Source organism: Periophthalmus magnuspinnatus, chromosome 6 (genome assembly GCF_009829125.3).
Source record: "Periophthalmus magnuspinnatus isolate fPerMag1 chromosome 6, fPerMag1.2.pri, whole genome shotgun sequence".
Lineage (NCBI taxonomy): Eukaryota > Metazoa > Chordata > Actinopteri > Gobiiformes > Gobiidae > Periophthalmus > Periophthalmus magnuspinnatus.
Window position 1 is genome coordinate 2,919,217 of NC_047131.1, and position 21,357 is coordinate 2,940,573.

Genomic DNA, 21,357 nt, shown 5'->3' on the forward strand with positions numbered 1-21,357 from the left:
GAAGAACATTTTTCCATGCATTTTAGGGTAAAACAGCAATAATGATATAATTAATACTGTCCTGTAAATTTTCCTGGCAAAGTAATAACATTTCTATGAATCTATTGAATTCTATTTTATGATTATTTTTGAATGGTCATAAGTATTGTACTGTGTGCATTCATCTGTGCAACAATCATAAAAGCCAAAAGCAGAGCGGAACCATTTGTTTTGATATGCGTCTGCACGGTGCTTTTACGTTGTTGCACCAGTCGCACGCATGCTGCTGTAACTTCCGACTACTACAAATATAAATAATATGACAAGACTTTAGCAGTTTTGTTATTAAAATGGAAGAGTTTTGTGATATGAGCCCACGGGAGCTGGCGGCTCCTATCAACACTGTGGAGGTGAGTACAACACTATTGTAGCCCTTTGTAACGGAGATATCATACACAAAAACAACAACACATTCTTGTTAACTTGTGGGAAAAATAATGCTAATTTCATGTGAAATGCTTTACTTTGTCAGGATAAATGGAAGTTGTTACCAGCCTTTCTAAAGGTATGACTGGTCTGTTTTCTTCAGTTGCGTGTTCATGTGTTTTAAATGGATGAAAAAATTATTATACCTAGCCTATAATTTAATAATCTATACTCTGTGAGGTCTCACGTGAACTTGTGTTTCAGGTGAAAGGTTTGGTGAAGCAGCATATTGATTCCTTCAATTATTTTATCAATGTAGAGGTAATGAAACAGCGCCTTTATTTGTGTTTTTACAAAATGTTCCTTGTTAATAAACATTCAGATCTTTTGCAGATAAAGAAAATAATGAAGGCCAATGAAAAAATCACAAGTGATGCAGATCCAATGTGGTATCTAAAGTAAGCTGACTGCATTTAACATGCAAATACAAATTTATATGACTGTATATAATGCCTGAACATATACTATTATCTTTGTAGATATCTGAATATTTATGTTGGTATGCCAGATGTTGAAGAAAGCTTCAATGTCACTAGACCTGTGTCGCCTCATGAGGTGAGTGTCACAAAACACACAAATATGGTTTATCATTGGGCAAAAAAAAATAAAAATAAAAATTACAACCAGCTGCCAGGAAGTGATTAAACTGTAGCTCATGGTGTTCCTTCCAGTGTCGTCTTCGGGACATGACCTATTCAGCGCCCATAACTGTGGACATAGAGTACACTCGGGGCAGTCAGAGGATCATACGCAATGCATTGCCCATTGGGAGGTATATGAGATTTAAATGTTTTGATATTTACTGATACTACCATACAATTTGGATTGCTTTAATGGAAATAGCTACCTGTCTGTCTTTTAGGATGCCAATCATGTTGAGAAGTTCAAACTGTGTTCTCTCAGGAAAAACTCCTATGGAGTTTTCAAAACTAAATGAATGTCCCCTGGATCCAGGTACTTAAGGCGAAAATTCTAGAGTAGCGATTGAGCATTCTTTTTAGAATGTTTAGTCCTATTTGTGTTTGTGCTATTGTGCTTAGGTGGGTACTTCATTGTGAAGGGTCAGGAGAAGGTCATTCTGATCCAAGAGCAGTTGTCTAAGAACCGGATCATTGTGGAGCAGGACAGAAAAGGGGCTGTTGGAGCCTCTGTTACCAGGTACAAAAAATGTCATATTAACATATGCAGCCCTTTAGTATTTGTGATTGTTTTTATTCTTTATATTATATATTATATATTATTTATTATATACGTTTTGAATATTATATATATATCTGCAATGTTTTGTTTACAGCTCCACTCATGAGAAGAAAAGTCGAACTAATATGATTGTAAAACAAGGGCGTTTCTATCTAAGACACAACACTCTGTCTGAGGATGCTCCCATTGCAATCATATTCAAGGTACAGTTTAACTAAAGCCATTCACCACTAGAGGGCAGTGCAAAACTACTTAATGCTCATGTTGAGGCACAGATCTTCCGTTTAATTATGACTATTTGTATTTTTGACAAGCTGACTTCAGCTGAGTTTTTTGTGTCACATTGGGAAATGTCATTCTGCCAGCTGGCACGATTAGCAATATTTACCACTGTGTAATATTTGTCCCACTGCTCTGCCCCACTTTGAGCACAGCTGTAGAAAAACCCAAGCTTGATTTTTGTGGATCCGTTCCCACCGCTTCACATTTCCATAAGCAAATGTCAAGACTTCTTTGCACCTCCCTTTCTAGCTTACCTAAATATCTAAGTTTGGAAACTGTCTGTGTTGACTTAACTTCACTCACTGTAGACTTTTAGATATTGTAGTACTATTTCCCTGCAATAATGGTGTTATTTTGACCTGTCATTCACACAGGGCATGGGTGTGGAGAGCGACCAGGAGATAGTGCAGATGATTGGCACAGAGGAGCATGTCATGGCCAGTTTTGCTCCGAGTTTGGAAGAATGTCAGAAAGCACAGATCTTCACACAAACGCAGGTATTGCAGATCAATACAATAAATCAAGGCCTCTCAAACTTAAGTACCACATTTAATAGTTGGCTTCCCATGTATCACCAGGGCTAGTTTATCATTAAAAACAGGTGTCAAACAGGTGGCTTAAATAGATTAAACCTGGCTGTATAAACCATTCTTACTGCCATTGTAATATATGTATGTTTTTCTATATTAATCTATATAACTTAATTTAGCCCAGAGGAGCAATTTAAAGTGTAAAGCATTCCAAAAGAACAAAAAAGCCAAAAATGTGTATTAAGTGTGTAACTTGAAACTTTTTAGCCAAACAAAAGATATGTTAAGTCTGTTTTGGATGTCTAATGTGGTAGTGAAAACTTGTCCTCACTGAGCTGACTGCATCTGTTTTTTCTATTGCTGTACAATTTTGCAGACAGTGTGCCACCTATAGAAAGTTACATAGTGTTGCTGTAACTAAGTTCAATAATATTCCATTTATTTCAACCTTGATGTTTGAAAAAACACGTTATTTAAACCATTAATATTGCTATTCAAACATGTTGTCCTTTAATTAATTGTTGAGCTATAATTAATTATGAGTTCTAATTAAGGATGCATTGTGGCAGGTGTGTCCTCGTTATGTAAATCTTCAGTTTCAAAAGTGTCTCACTTTCCATTCATTTGAAGTGTCTTTACTGTGTAGGTTCTTGTCCCTGGATTTTGTTTTACCACACAGTTAAGTAATGATTCTCACAGCTCATTCAGAATCCCTACTTGTTTGCCTGTGACTTCTACAGATGAATGAAATGTGCCAATTTGTGTTTTTATAAAGATTATGTTGTTAAAGGAGAAACTGGTGCATTGATGAGGCCATTTTTGCCTCCTAGCAACCACGGCTGCCCCTAATGTTCCTCTGTCTGGCAGCAGCACTGATCTCCTTTCATGGTATTCATTGGTCATTGTATTTAGCACAATGAAGCCTAAATCTATATAATTAAAGGAAGATAAGGCTTAAGAAACACTGTTATCAGATTATCATTGAATTAATTGTCTTAAAATGTAATCTGATCTTTTTTAGTGTCACAAAAAATGTGGATTGATCAGATTAGGTTTAATATTTTAAAATATTTTACTTTATTAGTCTTCCACCTTTTATAAGTTTGAGTTTTTTAATTAATTTTTTAATTTTCATGAATTATTCACACTTTGATATGCATTTCAAATTATGATATGACACTTTAATACACCTTTAATGTGAAATGGAGGGCAAGCTGGGTGGTCTTTGGCCCCCTAGTAACCTTTTCAACCTAGTTCAGTCAAAGGGTCAGGAAGAGCAGTGTCTGTGTCAAATATGATGCTAATGTTTAATTGTGTATTCCTTTGTTGTTGTTGACCCACATGTAAAAAGGTCAGTTACAAACTATGCATTTCAGACGTACTAATTATCCTAATTATCCTACTTACTCCTACGTGCTGCTCAATATAGAGATTTGATGTTTGATGGTGATGGTTTTTATACCTTTCTTGTATTATCTAATGTAAACAAGCCATGTATTGGTGGTTTTCTTATTCTAGAGTATGATCTCATACTCTCAGATGGGATGAGACAGTTTTTCCCCATTGATTACATTGTACTTTGCCATGAAATATTGACAAAGTATATTCACAAATGTTGAACGTGCTCATTTCTATTATTGACTTTCTGCTATTTACTAGTTGACCCAAGAATTTACTGTATTTAACATTTTTAATTTTAGCTGGCGCATATCTGTATTAAATGTTATAGAGTCTGTAGAATGTTGTAATGTCATTTGAAAACCAGTATCTGAAACTTTCTTTTTTTTAGGCCCTTCGATATCTGGGCAACAAAGTGCGGAGGCAGCGCATGTGGGGGGGACCTAAAAAAACTAAGATGGAGGAAGCCAGAGAGCTGCTGGCATCACTAATTCTGACCCATGTCCCGGTATGTAAACAATGCATTGATGTTTATTTGGCATTTTAAAGCATAAATAGTAAGGAATAATTTAAAATCTAGGTCAAAGAGTTCAACTTCCGGGCCAAGTGCATCTACCTGGCTGTGATGGTGCGCAGAGTCATCCTGGCTCAAGGAGACAACAAGGTGGATGACAGAGATTACTATGGTAACAAGCGTCTTGAGTTGGCTGGGCAGGTAAACCAAAATTTTACATTTTTCTCTAATTTTGCAGTTTATCATTAAGGAAAAAAATGTAATACAGTTGCTTAATCCGAAACAAACGACTAGCTAAATAATACTGTTCTATTGTAAAATTTGATGCAAAATACCTTAGTTTTTGTACGGCCAATGCATATACATTAAAGCTGCACTAAGATTTTAATTCACAGTATGGCATTAAACTTATCCATTTCCATGGAGACAAGCAGGTGAGTGTATTTTTTTTTTTTTTTTTAGCAAAAACACATGTAATTTAATAAAAGCAAGATGATTAAGTTAAATGCCATACTGTGAAACATTCCACCCAAAGAAATAACATCTCAATAGAAACATGCAGGTGGCAGACCCTTGACCTAAAAAGTTGCATAGTGCACCTTTATGTACTGCAGTAATAAAATAATATAAAAGGCCTCTTCTGAGTAATAGACACTAGTTTTAAGTTCTTTTAATATGAACGTGTTGAATTCATTTACCCCAGTATACAAAACATACCTGATTCTTCAGAATGGCCCAGAGGACTACACTGCCGCACATGTTTTGGTGCATTGGATCCGAGCGTTGGCTGGGCCTTGATCTCTCACCTGCATCTTTGTTCTGCTTGGCCCTTTTAATAAGACTCATTATTTTTCCTGGGCTTTGTTTTTCTGTTTTGTTTTGTTCCCCCCTCCTCTCTCCTCCGCATGTATTTTAGCCCGTCTTTGTCAGGAACGAGATATGTGGCGGTGGCTCTGAAATCCCAAGGCTGAGAAAGCATGGGGATTTTTCTGCAGCGTGACAATAGAAATGCTGCCTTGACTGGAGCGATTGAGCTAATCCGTGGGCCCGGCTCTGATAATGTAATTACTGCTGTGTTAAGGCCTTTAATTTCCCCCCCACAACCTGCTCTGTATTAGGAGCATGAGATGGGAGGAAGGGGTGCACAGAGCCGTCTTTCAATGGGGGGCTTACACACTAACAACGCCTGCAATCTCCTCGCTCTTCAATTATGGTTCCCTGACATTCAACTAATTGGCCTGGCTGCACAACAGAAGCTTGGTTTCTTTATTAATTTCAAGAAGCATTGGCTGTTTGTTTGGATGTATGCTAATGCGCGCGGCTGGGGGGGGGTCTCTCGGAGGTTGCCTTCTATATAGGCCCAGCTGTGGCCCACATGAACCTGGCAGCTCAGGGTTATCAGTGAAACACCATATTGAGTTATTAAATCTCTCATAAGCACACAATGTAAACAGACTATTGTTGTCATGATACTAAATTTTTCAAACTCTATTTCAATACTAAGGAACAAACTCCATTCTCAATTCCGATACCATGATAATAACAAAACATCTTTATTTAGACAATAGAATGTTATTTTCAGGTACTTTCTTTTATATTACCAGGTATTAGTATTGATACCTGCTCAAATGAGTATCAGTTTTGATGCTAGTTTTAGTATTGATTAGTATCTGATTATTGAAGCAAAAAACAAATGTTACTGACTTTCAACAGAACGTGAGTTGTTGATGTAACTCTTGTGTTTTCCATTCCAGCTTCTCTCTCTGCTGTTTGAAGATCTATTCAAAAAGTTTAACTCTGAGCTGAAGAAAATCGCAGACCAGATCATCCCTAAACAGAGGGCGGCTCAGTTTGATGTGGTCAAACACATGCGCCAGGATCAGATTACCAACGGCATGGTTAACGCCATATCCACCGTGAGTGTCGACTAGATAAGATTAGATTGGATGGGAGGATTGCAGCTGAGAACACAATAGATCAGTTATAACAGAATTCATCAACTTCAGACACTTCAAATCTCCACTATTGTCCACAGGGGAACTGGTCACTAAAGAGATTTAAAATGGATCGTCAGGGAGTGACCCAGGTCCTGTCTCGACTGTCATACATCTCCGCTCTGGGAATGATGACCAGGATCTCCTCTCAGTTTGAGAAGACCAGGAAAGTGAGCGGGCCACGCTCACTGCAGCCATCACAGTGGGGCATGTTGTGCCCCTCAGATACACCTGAGGGAGAGGTAAGGGGCTCCTAATCTGCACACTACACTTACACTAGGGCTGCACGATTAATGAAAAATATCTAACTATGTTTTTTCTGACAAGCATTGTGGATGTGATTAGATTTGCAATTTATGTTTTTAAAAATGGGATTCTGTTTAAAGTTCATATTTTTAACATACCCAGAAGAACTTACAAAATACTGAAAAACTAATACAAGAATCACATTTCATCTAAACTATAAGTGTTTTAATTTTTTTTTTTTTTTTTTATGCAGAATACAATTTTTTTGTATGTGGAGAAAATTATGGTACTTCAAAAACTTCAGTCGATTCAGTGATTTGCTAATTGCGCCCATTCAAATTGTGATTTCAATTCGATTGTGATTATTTTTGCAGCCCTAATTGACACAGTGTCTGCATCATTTATTAGGCCTGTGGTTTAGTCAAGAACTTGGCTCTGATGACCCATATCACCACTGACATGGAAGATGGCCCAATCATCAAATTGGCCTTCAACCTGGGAGTAGAAGATGTGAACCTGCTGTGTGGAGAAGAGCTCTCCTACCCCAGTGTGTTCCTTGTCTTCCTCAATGGTAAAATTTTACTCTATTTTCACCTTATTCCGGAAGTTGCCTATTTTAACAAACAAATGCAGTACATGAGAAACAGCTGTGGTGTCTTGGACTTCAGATCACTTCAAAGAGAAGTCTAATCCTTTGTGTTGTGAATGCCTTGCTTGTGAACATGAAGGAAAATATTATGTTTAGTGTTTTGCTGCAAAGCTGATAAGTCATTCATTTCATGACCGTATTATTTTTGAGTCAGAAGTTGGCCCCTTAATTACTGAATATGTTTTTCTCGCCTCTGATAACTGTCAAATTATATTAGCTGTCATAGCGTTTAATTAGTTGGTAGCAGCAGGTGTCAAAGCCCTTCAGAGTGTGCAGTGTGAATGCGCCCTCACACAGAGCCTGTGCACAGTGCTCCTCTGTTCTCCACTCATTTGTCTGTTTCACTGGATATGAGCTCTGTGGCCACTGCCAGACCACCACACTGCATCTCTATGATGTGTATCTATCACACGGTAGTCTGATCAGCTTCTAATATATTTAGAGTGAGTGTGTGTGTGTATTTTGTGTGTGTATATATATATATATATATATATATATATATATATATATATATATATATATATATATATATATATATATATATATATATATATATATATATATGTATATATATATATATGTATATATATGTATATATATATATATGTATATATGTATATATATGTATATATATGTATATATATATATATATATATATATATATATGTATATATATATATATATATATATATATATATATGTATGTATATATATATATATATATATATATGTATATATATATATATATATATGTATATGCCTATGCCTTCTTCATACATATTTTGGTCCCCTTAGGCAACATTCTTGGTGTAATCAGAGATCACCATAAGCTGGTGAACACTTTCCGGTTGATGCGGAGGGCGGGTTTCATAAACGAGTTTGTGTCCATTTCTACAAACCTGACGGACCGCTGTGTCTACATCTCATCTGATGGAGGAAGATTATGCAGGTGGCTAATACGTTTAACCTTTTCATACTCATTTGGATTCCTGTTAACTATTTTTGTATTGTTTAGTTGTTGTTAAAGCTGCTCTATGTAACTTTTATAGTATAATCTAGCTCGTCTCCATGGTTTTGTTTTTAGCTTACTTAGAATGTTAGTATAGTATTTCACTTATCTATCTTGCATTTAATCATTGTAGGTGTTTTTATTTTTACTGTGAACATGACCACCTCTTTACAGATCTGACCTGTAATGTCTTCATGGAGATAGATCTGTTAAATGCAATACTGTGGAATATTCCAGGCAAAGCTATAAGATCTCACTGGAGACAATCAGCTGGTGATGCTTCACCCAGAAAAGTTACATAGTGCACCTTTAAGTAATTGGTGAACTATTTAGTTGCTGTGATAACACATTAATGTAATGGCTCACAATTAAATATTGATTTTGCACAGACCGTACATCATAGTGAAAAAAGGTCGGCCAATGGTGAAAAACAAGCACATGGAAGATCTCTCTCAGGGATACAGGTATACATCAGTGGACATTTTTGTTTTAAATATTGTTCATTTTAACAAATGGCTAATTACTTCCTGTTTTCTCCAAGAACATTTGAAGACTTTCTACATGAGGGTCTGGTTGAGTACCTGGATGTCAATGAGGAAAACGACTGTCAGATCGCTGTTTATGAACGCATGATTAACAAGTGAGTTTCAAGAAGACATATTGTGCTCTTTTCTGGTATTTAGTAATATTTAGTGTTGAACTATACCTAAATGATTTTTACATTTTGTTCCTCCAATATTAAGCTAAAATAATAGAAACGGGTTCATTGACTTCAACATAGTCCCACCTCTTCATAGTGGCATTTCACTGTAGCAAATGGCAGATTTTCTTTTACTGGTACATGTTTTTATTGTTTAAAAATGGGTATGTGACAGTTTTTAGCCAAACATTTTTAACTCGGCATCAGAATATTGTTGAATACTGGGTAGTGGGTGCAGATGCAGGACCATACAGGATTATGTAAACACAATACAACTTTGAGTAATCTGATCATGAGGGACACTATTCTAACATCATTAAAGTTCACAAAAGTCAATTTGTATAATGTCTTCATCACTTTATTTATCACGTTCTGCTTGTTTTAAATGTTTTTTTTTTTTATTATTTTGCAGAGACACAACACACTTGGAGATAGAGCCTTTCACTTTATTAGGGGTTTGTGCTGGTCTCATCCCGTATCCCCACCATAACCAGTCGCCCAGGAACACCTATCAGTGCGCTATGGGCAAGCAGGCCATGGGTAAGCCAGGCAAATATTCATATTTTTAAATACAACATAATGTAATTTTCGACAAAATGTGGTTTTATACTAGTTTTAATAAAGATCAAGACCAATCAAAAACTATTCAGTAATGATCCAAGTTTAGTGCTTGATAGTAAATCACAGCAGACTGTCCCTCTGGAGCTTACTATCTAGCATGTTCTGTTAATGTGAAAAGCTAGTGTAGTTTAGAAACAATTAATATCTGTGTATTAATTCAATTTTTGTATTTATTTATTTTTTGACTAAACTTATTGATGATTACACTTGATTCTTGTTCTTCAAACGCCCTTGCACAAATTCCAAATCTGAATGAGGTGTTTAAATGCATAGGGGACCAGACTGTTACAGCTAACATTTCTGTGTGTGACGGAGTGTTTGTGTGTGTATATGCATATGGACATCAAACGTGAGGCTCTTACGTTGGTCCTTCTTTGTAACTGGTGTTTCAGTCTAGCGCTAACTGCTGTCTCTTGCTTGCCAATCTAATGTAAATTCACTTAGTTGAAGTTGGTTAAAATGTGTTTCTGTCCCCAGTACATGACTTAATGGGGATCGGACCAGTATCAGGAGATCTGGAATCGATATCTGATCTGTTACATTTCCCATATTGGTGCATCCCCAACACTATTCTAAAGCAATTTCAGGAAAGGTCCAGCACTGTCCTAACGAATGTTTTCCCCCCCAGTATTAATACTTGTTCAGTTGTCTAGTTCTGATACAGATTTTAATATGACTAGCCTAATGCCAGTGATCCGAAACAGATGTTCACAGTAGTATACCAAATTTCAAACCCTCTTAAGCTTGCACAAATTCAAAATCTGAATGGGATATTTAAATGCATAGAAGACCAGACTGCTACAGCTAACATTTGTGTGTTTGATGGAGTGTCTGTGTGTGTATATGCATGGACATCAAACATTGGGGCGCTTACGTAGGTCTTTCTTTGTAACCAATGTGTACGGAGGCCCTTTTCCTGCCAGTCACCCCGAGTGTCATTAGCAATTCATTGTGGCTGCTCTGGCTGTGCTTGGGGGGTCAGTGTGCTCAGCTGCGAAACGCCACCGAGAAAGCACCACGCAGCTCCTTGGTAACAAAACTTCCACAAAACGGCCCCTCTAGCATTCGGAACAGCCATAGTCGCCCCTTACCCCTTACACCGCCTACCTCCTCCCACCTCCTCCCATTTCTCTCATCTTCATCTTTACAAAAACACAGACTGGAACCATATCTGGGCCACTAACTTCTCTCTTGTTCTGTTTTGTTTTGCCGAGTCCTATAGATATGCTAATTTAGGCTCACTATGATGGGTTCATGTTTGCAACAAGATTATTTGTAGCATCACTTATTAACCCTTACAGAGAGATGTCGCAGTGTCAAAGTTTAATGTTACGACATTTGTTGAATAAATTGTGCAAAAAGGTAACTATGCATCATATTGTATATGTGGCCATTTTTCTTGCCTAGTGACCTAAAAGGGTTTTGCTTCTAAATCTATGTATAGATTAAGTATACAGTACATTACAATTAGAATTTTGTATTATGGGGTGTTTAGCTTTCCCCCCCAAATGATCTGATTTGAAATGTTAGCATCTCTACCCTTACCTATTCAATCTGTCTCTTGAGTTACATTTGCATTGGGCCGGGCAGCTTTTTAGTTCTTTCTAAACTGATACTTAAACAGTACCTGCCTTAGAATGATGGTATCTAAACAAACTTATTTCAGTCCATATGTTGTGTTAAACATCTAGAATCCTAAAACAGAATAATAATGTTCATAATATTTTATAGCAAAACAAGAGTACGGTACTTTTTAAAGTCATATTTTGTGCAGGGACTGTTTAGTACTACGTTCTGCAGTGCTCTGGGCTCAGGGAATAAAAAAAACTATGGTACCAAATTACAGGTGACTTTTTTGTACCACGTATGTACACACACCTGTGCACCTGTAATACAGTCAAATTTCTGTTGTAAAAGTACCATTTAAATGTGTGTTCACTTGGTAAATGCAAAGTTAAAAGACATTTTCTTCTTCATATAGGCACTATTGGGTACAACCAGAGGAACCGTATTGACACTCTGATGTACCTGCTGGCCTACCCAATGAGACCCATGGTTAAAACCAAAACCATCGAGCTCATAGACTTTGAGAAGCTGCCTGCTGGTCAGAACGCCACTGTGGCAGTCATGAGCTACAGCGGCTACGATATTGAAGATGCTCTGGTTCTAAACAAAGCTTCACTTGACAGAGGTAAGATCATGTGACACCAAAACAATCTAAAATCCCTATAGTTTAACAATGAGCTGGAGACATATCAGAATTCTGTGGTGGAATTTACTGTTTAACTGTCAGATTGCAGATTTGATGAACTGGTTTATGGTGAATATCTCTATAATGACTGGACCTATCTACATGAAATTAAAACTGGCACAAAGTTCAGTGCTTTTTCTGTCAGTACAGACAAAAGTGAAATTAGTCTTTCACAATATCTGTAGAAAGGTGCCATTGTTCAACCTCAAAGATGTGATTGTTGTTAGCTGAAAGGACTTTAAGCCATAAGATTAATATGGCAAGTCTGTGGATCCAATATATAACAATAACGATAAAGTTCCACACTTTTGTAAATTTTAAGTTTGGATAATTCTTTCAAAAATGATGAATTTGTCATGTTTATATAGGCTTGTGTCTTCCATCTGAAATCAAATTCTAGAAAGTGAACGCAACCTATTGAGTCAATGAATATTTATGTTTATTTATGTGCTGCATTGTAAATTATTTTTGTTATCTTTTACCCCAGGGTTTGGTAGGTGCCTTGTCTATAAAAATGCCAAGTGCACTTTAAGACGTTACACAAACCAAACCTTTGACAAAGTTATGGGTCCTATGCTGGACGCTGCCACTCGAAAGCCCATCTGGAGGCACAACATCCTGGATGCAGATGGGATCTGTTCCCCCGGTAAGAAGCTAGTCTGCTTTTTTGGCAGTTATAGAGACTACACACATTTGTTATTATTATTGCTCTAAAAATACATATTTGTACAAGAGAAATTTACAAGAAAGAAAAACATTGTGTAACTTTTTGCCAAAAATTAGACACAATATAAAGGCCTGGGTTTTTGTTTTTTTTTTTGTTTTTTTTGTTTTCTTTTTTTTGCATGGAGGCCTGGAGCTGGCTCAGCTCCATTCTAGCCTTCATTGTGATTGCCCAAAACAATCAGCTGTAGGCCTGTAGTGGACGTCCGTCCTCTTCACCAACAACTGATATGAGCCATTATGACATTTTGGACAGTTTTTAACAGCGACATATTCACTTATACATTTAGTTCATTTAGTTCATTGTGACCAGATTTTTGTTACCTGTTTAAAAAGTGCATATTGTAAACAACTCCAGGAGCATTGATATTTGAGAAAAGGCTGAAATATGAACTAATAAACAAATATAAGAATGTCATGCATTTTGGAACATGTTTGTAGAGGTTTAAATGGGTACAGCATGATTTTTCTGTAAGGACATTTTGTTGTTTATAAGAGATGTTCTTTGAGTTGGCGCACTTATCAAACTGAAAAGGCAGGAATTATTTAGATCAAAGTGTGATTTTGATTTGATTGCAGTATGTTGTGCAGTCCTACACTCAATGTTACTTGCCGTATTGATCTGTTCAAATGTGATACAAATATTTCAAGGTGAGAAAGTAGAAAACAAGCAAGTGTTGGTGAACAAGTCGATGCCAACCGTCACCCAGACACCACTGGAGGGCAGTACCCAGCCAGGGCAGCCCCAGTACAGAGACGTGCCCATCAGGTAACCACATGCCAAGAATAAACATAAAAAAGTAATAATAGTAATTTAACACTGAATATATCTTCTTTCAGTTACAAGGGATCAACAGACTCATACATTGAAAAAGTCATGATCTCGTCCAATGCTGAAGACGCTTTCCTCATAAAGATCCTGCTAAGACAAACCAGAAGACCTGAGATTGGAGATAAATTCAGCAGTCGACACGGGCAAAAAGGTATGATTTTTAAATCCTGTTATTTGGAACTTACAGTTTGTTGGCTTCAGTGACCATGGATTTGTTTACACTAGTCCTGATTTGAGACCATGTCTTAATTAGGAATCTCTATATTATTGGTTGATTGATAGTTATTACAATTATCTTGTGACTTGATTAACTATAATTAACATAATAGTAGCAAACAACGAAGTTAAATCTGTCAACTGGACAAATCTTGTTGGAGTGAAGACGTTTCGCTGCTCATCCAAGCCGCTTCTTCAGTTCTGATAATAATAGTAAGAATTTTACCTGCAAAATAATTTATCAATTTGATCTATTCTCCACAAAAGTGAACGTCCATACACTTATGTAAAGTGCTTTTTATCTGGCTGTTTAAAGGTGTGCACTATGTAACTTTTTTAGAGCTGAGTACTATTTTCTCCTCGGAAATATTGTTGCTTTTCCTGGAATGTTCCACAACATGGCATTTATCTGTATTGCATTGTTTCAATGTGACTAAAACCACGCGCATTCTTACAGTCGGCAGGTTACTTCTCAGATATAACATTTAAGTACTTGGTAGCATGACCTGCTTATCTCCACAGAAATTGGCAATTTTAATGCCATACCTTGGAACGTTCAAGTCAAAGTAAAAACATTGATACAAGCACTGGGTGGACCCTTCACAAGAAAAGTTGCACAAATTACCTTTAAGTTGCATTAACTTTACTTCACTCTTCAGAAAGTTTAATTTTGTAAATCTAGTCACATTCTACAAGTGAATGAAAGTGAATTAAAGATTTTACTGTTTGGTTATGGTGACAGTAATCATGAATAATTGTTGAATTGTGTTGTTTCTTCTCACAATAATTGCTAAAAGATCATATAGTGACATCTCTAGTCCTAACGTAGACCTGGTTTAAATCCTTGTGTTTACTCCTGATCTAGTCGTCCTGGTCAAGTCCCAGTTTTGTCCCAAATTTGCTGGTGATGTGTACAAATGTGAACACACCCTACAACTTCTCACTGCTCAGGCATTTGTTGAGTCAACTGTTACTGGCAGTTGCTCTGTTACTGCCCCTGTCCTCATCTTTCAAGAGCTCCTTTCAATTAATTGGCTCTTTGTCCCTTGCCAGACTATGCAAATTTATTACAACCCAGCAGTATTCCTCGGCTACTGGAAAAAAGTGTTTACAACGTCTATTGTTTTACAGCCACACCTCCCCTATAGAGGCCTAGTATGATGTTTTAATCAGAAAGCTAACTGGCGCCATGCATAATTTACTCTCTTCATTAACGCTGTGGACACTGAGAGTGGACGGCTAAAGATGGGACAAAGTCTCAGCTCTAAAAGTGAAGATGAGACAGGGGTCACCATGGGGTTAGGTGGAGTGGAGCTATGCAGGAACACCTATAGGGGCATGCGTTGTCCTGGGTTAATGATTTTTGATTGGTTTGAAAAATGTCAGCAAAAAAACATCAGAAAAGTTACATATATATATATTTTTACGTATTCATGACATTAAAAAAAAATCTAAAATTACAACACCTTTATTGTTCTAATAATGACTGTACACAGCAATAATGTTTATCTAGCCTAGGTTAAAATTGCTTGAGAAATAATTCAGCATAATAATAAAAATGTTTATTAGCTTTTAAGCTTTGTTTGCCAGTTTTCTAACCCCCAGTGGAAATTGTTTGTCTTAAAATAAGAAGTATTAAAACATAAACATGTAAGATAACATAAGTCCAACTAGTAAATTCTAACTTGTAAAAAACTCCTGAAATTAAAGGTACTGCACCTCATTTTTACAATCTTAAAACTTAAAAACAGTTTGTTTACGCATTCCTGGAATTGTTTACCGTGTTGAGTTAATAAGCACTTTTCACAACTTTCAAAGGTGAAGGTTTACTGTCATGGGAACACTAACAACAACTAGCATGCTAACAGCAGCACACTTCCCAGTTCACAGAGGATTAAATACATTATGATTAGATGCAGGCAGCACAGGTCTCATTTTAACTCCAAGAGCTGCTTTTACAATATCTGTACTGGGCAAGACAAAATTAAGTTTATTACATGGAAATAGTTGTATACTTGAATTCAGGATACTTGTCTTAAAGGGATTTCATATATTTATATATTTTCTGCAGTGTAGATCGCTCTCCTGTCCAGTCTCATAAATGCTGGTCAGAGGAGCAGAATAAGTCACTGATTAACCAGGCCCTGCTCCCCACTGCAGCGATGGGGGAACATGGGGGGGCTCTGGGGGGATTCAGGAGCAGCAACCCATTGTGCGAGCCGCCACTGTGGAGCTGTGTGAGAAGTGATGGAGGGCCCTGGACTCTGGCTGTTGTCTTGCTTTTCTCTGCTGATTTCATGCCTCTTTTATCATTCACTTTCACACAAAACAAACAACACTGAGCATGTCTGCTATGGAGACCAGAGTCTACTCACCGCGCTGCTGTTTTACTTGGACAAACTTAAGTGATTCACAAGGGAAATAAATTGGACACAGTAGATCACAAATTACAATATAAGAGTAGGTTTTAATGACAGAAAGTTAATACATGGTAATAAAAACCTCTAGAGATGGAAGATGTATATAAAAATATATTATATTGCAATGGTTGTTTTGAAGATATGCAAAATTTTAATATTGAGTATAAACCAAGTTTTCCGGAGTATAAGGCGCACCAGCAAAAAAATGCATAATAATGAAACAAAACAAAAAAACATGTATAAGTCGCACTGGACTATAATTTTTTGGGGAAATTTATTTTACAAAAATCCAAGACCAAGAACAGACATTTTATCTTTAAAGGCAAGTTATAATAATAAAAATAAAATGGAGAACAGCAGGCTGAATATCAGTACAGCACGATAAAGTAACACATTTATATTTATTCAGCTACATGAAGCAAAGACAGAACTGAACACGTGTCTGGTTTGTTAACATAAGATATTAAGTTAATCAGATAAATAAAGCATAAAAAACAAGCAACAAGTTTATTCTGGATCTCACTCCAAATCACTAAATTCATTGAGTTCTTCAACCTTGGTATCACTTCTGAACAACTCAGCCTGCCCAGAAGTAGATGAAGTGCCACTTCCTCTTCTGTGTGGCCGTCATCAGATTCAGCAGAACACAATTTTTATTTTTTAGAGATCATCATCAAAAGTTCAGTTTTTCTCAGATGTCTTTTAAATTACCATAATGTTGACATTTAAAATTTTCAATGGTACAGGAGTAGTAGATACTGGTACACAAGTCTACAGTGCCCTGGAGTGGCTGTCAGTGTGACAATAATGAAGATGTGAAAGTATATATTTTAATAATTTCACATATAAGTCGCATCTGAGTATAAGTTGCACCCCGGACAAACTATGAAAAAAAGTTCAACTTATAGTTTGGAAAAAATGGTATTAAAATAATAATAAAGGTTAACCAAAGGGTTGATTAAAAATATAACATCCAAGTATACTCTTTGAAACCTTGGTATAAAACATTTCTACACTTAATTTTACAGTGCAATACTTTAACCTCAACCATAACAGCCAGGTTTTACCACATTTCTGTTGGACTGCTAAAATATAATCAGGATTATGTAAAAAAAAAAAAAAAAAATATATATATATATATATAGATTTAAGATATGGTGAATGCAGTTTATTAAAGATTTCTCTGTGTCGTCATCCTCAGTTTTCTGGACTTGGTTTTAGTATTGTATTGTCTTTAGTAGAATTGTTTCTAGAGGTGGGCGATATTGGTAGAGTTATCTGTATTATCATCTGTATAATGATAAGTGATAATACTTTGGTAATACTACAGAAATGTGCTGTAACACACTTATAAATGTATTCATTTAGGTTCAAACAGAGAAATGTTAAAGGACTCTAAACTTACCCATAAACATACAGAAATGTCAATATCGTATACCATTATTTAAATATTACAACAAACATAAGTTCCAATTATATTTTTTGCACAATTTTGAGAGTTTTATTGCCCAATATTCAAATTTTGCATTCCCTCAAAATAACATTCACAATATTGCTCATACTTTGATATAATACCCACCTCTAATTGTTTCACTGTTTGACTAAAGTGGCCCCATTATGGTTTCTGTCCACCTCCTTTACTTCCTGCTGTTGGAGGACTGTTCAGGCCGTGGCTGCACTTGTTTCTGGTCAACATCCTGTTACACATCCTGCAGACTCCCATAGAGTGTGTACTGGGCATCATCTGTTCTACTAATAGTGCATTTTTCCCACGTGCACGATTCAGTCTCTCCTCTCCACTTCCTCTGAGCTGAACTGAAGGCATAGATGTGTAATCCCACTCTCTCTGTCACACTAAGCACCTTTCTCCACTTCCTGCACCCTTTCTTTTCTTTCCTTTTTTGCTTTTTTTCATTTGCAAATGGCTCTACAATCTGTTTGCCATAGCCAGGGAAGAGTGCTTCGACCCCTCGGTAAACATTTGCGCTCACACTTAAAAACCTGACTACTAGAGTGCTCAAACCCAAGTCATGTGAGTCAACAGGACTGAGTCTGACCACATCGGAAACATCATTAAAAACTATTGCAAAAAAAGAAATTCTGTCAACTGGACCAACACTGTTTCTTTTAAGCTAAGATTTACATTTAAGCAAGTTGAGTTTTTTCACTCATAAACTTTTGTCCAGTTGACAGAATTCCATTTTCTTTTGCGATGAAACTTCCCTGGATGACTTGAGGAAATCCAGTCATTAACAGCTAATTAAGGAAGTTAATGGCATTTTTTGTTCATTGTTTGTCAGGTGTTTGTGGCCTCATCGTCCCTCAGGAGGACATGCCCTTCTGTGACACTGGAATCTGCCCCGATGTCATCATGAACCCTCACGGATACCCCTCTAGAATGACGGTAACATCCCCTCACATGTAACTTGGATCTCATATATATCACTGTACATATAATAAGGCCAGATAGAACTCCACTTTTTACAAACTCTAGAAACTGAGTAGTCCCGGTCCAGTCGTTATTCTCGAGCGTTGCGTCTGCCCCTCCGATCACCTGGTCCCTGTGTTGACCCCTGCTCTTCATAAGTTTGTGTCACTCTTGTGAGACAAAACGCTCATTATCCAGCCCCTCTCCTCTTGCTGTTATCATGAGCTCCAGAGCACACGTCTATTGACACGGCTAAGCAGCGGTCTCACTGTTCACTAACAGATATTTGTTGCTGCGGAAACGGCCGGCGGCAGAGCTCCATTGTCGCTCTCTCTGTGCAAGTTTGATCAAACACTACTAGGGGACGCACTGAATACGGATGACATGAAACTTGGCGGAGACAAGTGTCTGGTCTTATCCTTTACACTGTACAAGCTGAATAATCTTTATGGCTAAAGTTGTCAGTGCCTTGTGTTTACTCGCCTTGGTTGCCATGGAAAAGGCTGTGAAATGTTTGGCTCCAGTGGATGTCTCTGTGCTCAGAGTGAAATGAGAGTAGGTGTTTCCTTTTATGTGCAAGGGTCAGAGATCATCTGGATGTGACCTTAAAGGAATTGTTCAAATCAGTCATCAACACAACAGCCTGTCTCTGAGTCTACAGACACAGTACTGCAGTGGACGCTATAATACCAAAATTTGCATTGTTTGTACTAGGTTTTGCAAGGAAACGATTACCTTAGTTCTCATGACACTATTTATATTTTCTCATCAAAATTAACACCTTTACCTTACTAGTGTTAAGACCTCTTCATTTTATATGTAACTAATCTTCCCCCATACCTATTGTTTCTATTTTAGGTGGGAAAACTGATCGAGCTCCTGGCTGGAAAGGCGGGGGTGTTGGATGGAAGGTTTCACTATGGCACAGCGTTCGGAGGGAGTAAAGTGAAGGACGTGTGCGAGGACCTGATCCGTTATGGATACAACTACCAAGGCAAAGACTACGTCACCTCAGGAATAACTGGGTAACTATAAACCTTCATACTGTGCTACAATGACCTCTTCACAGAGTTGTTTAAAATTATTTTGCTTCTCATAACTTTTGTTTTCTGCAGAGAGCCACTAGAAGCTTACATATACTTTGGACCGATTTATTATCAGAAACTAAAGCACATGGTTTTGGATAAGATGCATGCCAGAGCTCGAGGACCCAGAGCTGTTCTCACCAGGTAATTGCATTTGTCTAATCATGACAGTATTAAAGCCTGGTATAGGCTCCATAACACTTGGTACCTATTTCGGTTGATCAATGGCTATGTTTACATGCACACCAAGATTTTTACTGATTATTATTTTTTGTAATAGAACATGAATAGTTTAATGTTACCATGTGGTCTTATACTGGTTCTGATAGGGATCAAATCACTTTTAAAACTCTAGTCCTGTGATGTTTGTGATTTCTTACAGTATTTATACCTGTTTAAATGATTCGTTGCGGCATTAGTTTTTGCATTAACTCTATCCTGCTGTCTTCACTCACTCTGAACTATTGTCACTCAGGCAGCCCACGGAGGGTCGGTCCAGAGACGGAGGTCTGCGTCTGGGGGAGATGGAGCGGGACTGTCTGATCGGGTACGGAGCGAGTATGTTACTGTTGGAGCGCCTCATGATCTCCAGTGACGCCTTCGAGGTGGATGTGTGTGGACAGTGTGGCCTGCTGGGATACTCAGGATGGTCAGTACATGCTTTCTACTGTTTACATTTTTATCATTTACATGGGCTTTTATAGAAATGTATATAAATAATTGTGGTAACTTAGCTAACTGGCTAATATGTGTAGCATTCTGATAAATTCAGTCTGGAAAGGCTCTGGCTCAAAGTGATCAGGAAAGCAGCATTGCCATGTTTGTTTAGTTTGGTTTGGGCACTTCACCTTTGACTTCCGCCCAAACCACAATACTGCCCAGCGACTGGTCTGAACCACTGGGTAACCCGACCAGATGGATTCTTGTGAGTTTGTAAAAATATTGCGGGAATTCATCTTCTGGCCAGGTTATAATTGTCTTTGACCTCGGTCTTTCTAATAGAGAGATCCACAGCCAATTTTCTTGTCTTAAATTTGAAAAGGCAAGTCAAGTTATTTATGTGCAAAAAATGAAAGTGAAAACCATTTTTATTAGTTTTTAGGACAAGATAAAATCAAATGAAAAATCATGATAAATATTATTCATTGATTTGTCCCATGACTTAGCCCTAATCGTATGTATGTTTTATCTGGCAGGTGTCACTACTGTAAGTCGTCGTGTCACGTGTCGACTCTGAGGATCCCATACGCCTGCAAACTGCTGTTTCAGGAGCTGCAGTCCATGAACATTATCCCCCGTTTGAAACTGTCACGCTACAACGAGTGACAAGACCTCTACAAAAACACTTTTGAGAAGTTAAACTGTTAAGTTGGATATAATTAGTTTTGAACTGAAGTGGACCGATAAAGAACTGGCATGTCAAGTATATTTTTGTTAATATGCTTCTCTTCACAACTTTTTATGTGTAAATAATAAATGTATGTTTATGTTTCAATTGAAATGTGTTACACACTTTTTACTTGCTGTATATGAATTGCTTTTGTTCATCTATTCAGTCATTTGATTTCCACAACACCTGTTTGTTCTAGTCCAAAATGATCCCTTAAAGATGCTTTATAATCTTTTCTGGACTGGAGTCTGCCACCAGCTTGTCTCCAAGGAAATGTTATTGATTTGCCTCGAACGCAGCTTATCCATCTTGTCTCAATTACTGGTGTTTTATTGCAAAAATGCTCACAGTGAGACTACATGATTTTCAAAGCAGAGTCGATTCTCCACAGAGCCGATCTGTAA

The 21,357-nt window shown here is 37.2% G+C and overlaps 1 protein-coding gene across 1 annotated transcript; it reads left to right on the top strand.

The window, feature by feature from the left end:
• Positions 1–241: 241 nt before the first annotated feature.
• polr3b (polymerase (RNA) III (DNA directed) polypeptide B) lies at positions 242–21,061 on the top strand. The gene is made up of 28 exons (XM_033968237.2): positions 242–389; positions 512–544; positions 670–726; positions 799–863; positions 945–1,020; positions 1,137–1,237; positions 1,328–1,419; positions 1,506–1,623; positions 1,760–1,868; positions 2,322–2,444; positions 4,267–4,383; positions 4,456–4,590; positions 6,144–6,305; positions 6,425–6,625; positions 7,038–7,200; positions 8,074–8,227; positions 8,677–8,751; positions 8,829–8,927; positions 9,400–9,527; positions 11,590–11,799; positions 12,347–12,505; positions 13,234–13,351; positions 13,423–13,565; positions 18,351–18,454; positions 19,337–19,503; positions 19,594–19,707; positions 20,039–20,212; positions 20,760–21,061. Exons 1-28 carry the CDS (start codon positions 330–332, stop codon positions 20,887–20,889), a joined length of 3,387 nt encoding a protein of 1,128 aa, XP_033824128.1. The 5' UTR covers positions 242–329; the 3' UTR covers positions 20,890–21,061.
• The last annotated feature ends 296 nt before the right edge of the window (positions 21,062–21,357 follow it).

Coding starts and splice junctions, on each gene's coding strand:
- polr3b (XM_033968237.2), top strand. CDS start 330: ATGGAAGAGTTTTGTGATATGAGCCCACGGGAGCTGGCGGCTCCTATC. Junction 12,506..13,233: donor AGATGGGATCTGTTCCCCCG/GTAAGAAGCTAG, acceptor AAATATTTCAAG/GTGAGAAAGTAGAAAACAAG. Junction 18,455..19,336: donor GATACCCCTCTAGAATGACG/GTAACATCCCCT, acceptor TTTCTATTTTAG/GTGGGAAAACTGATCGAGCT.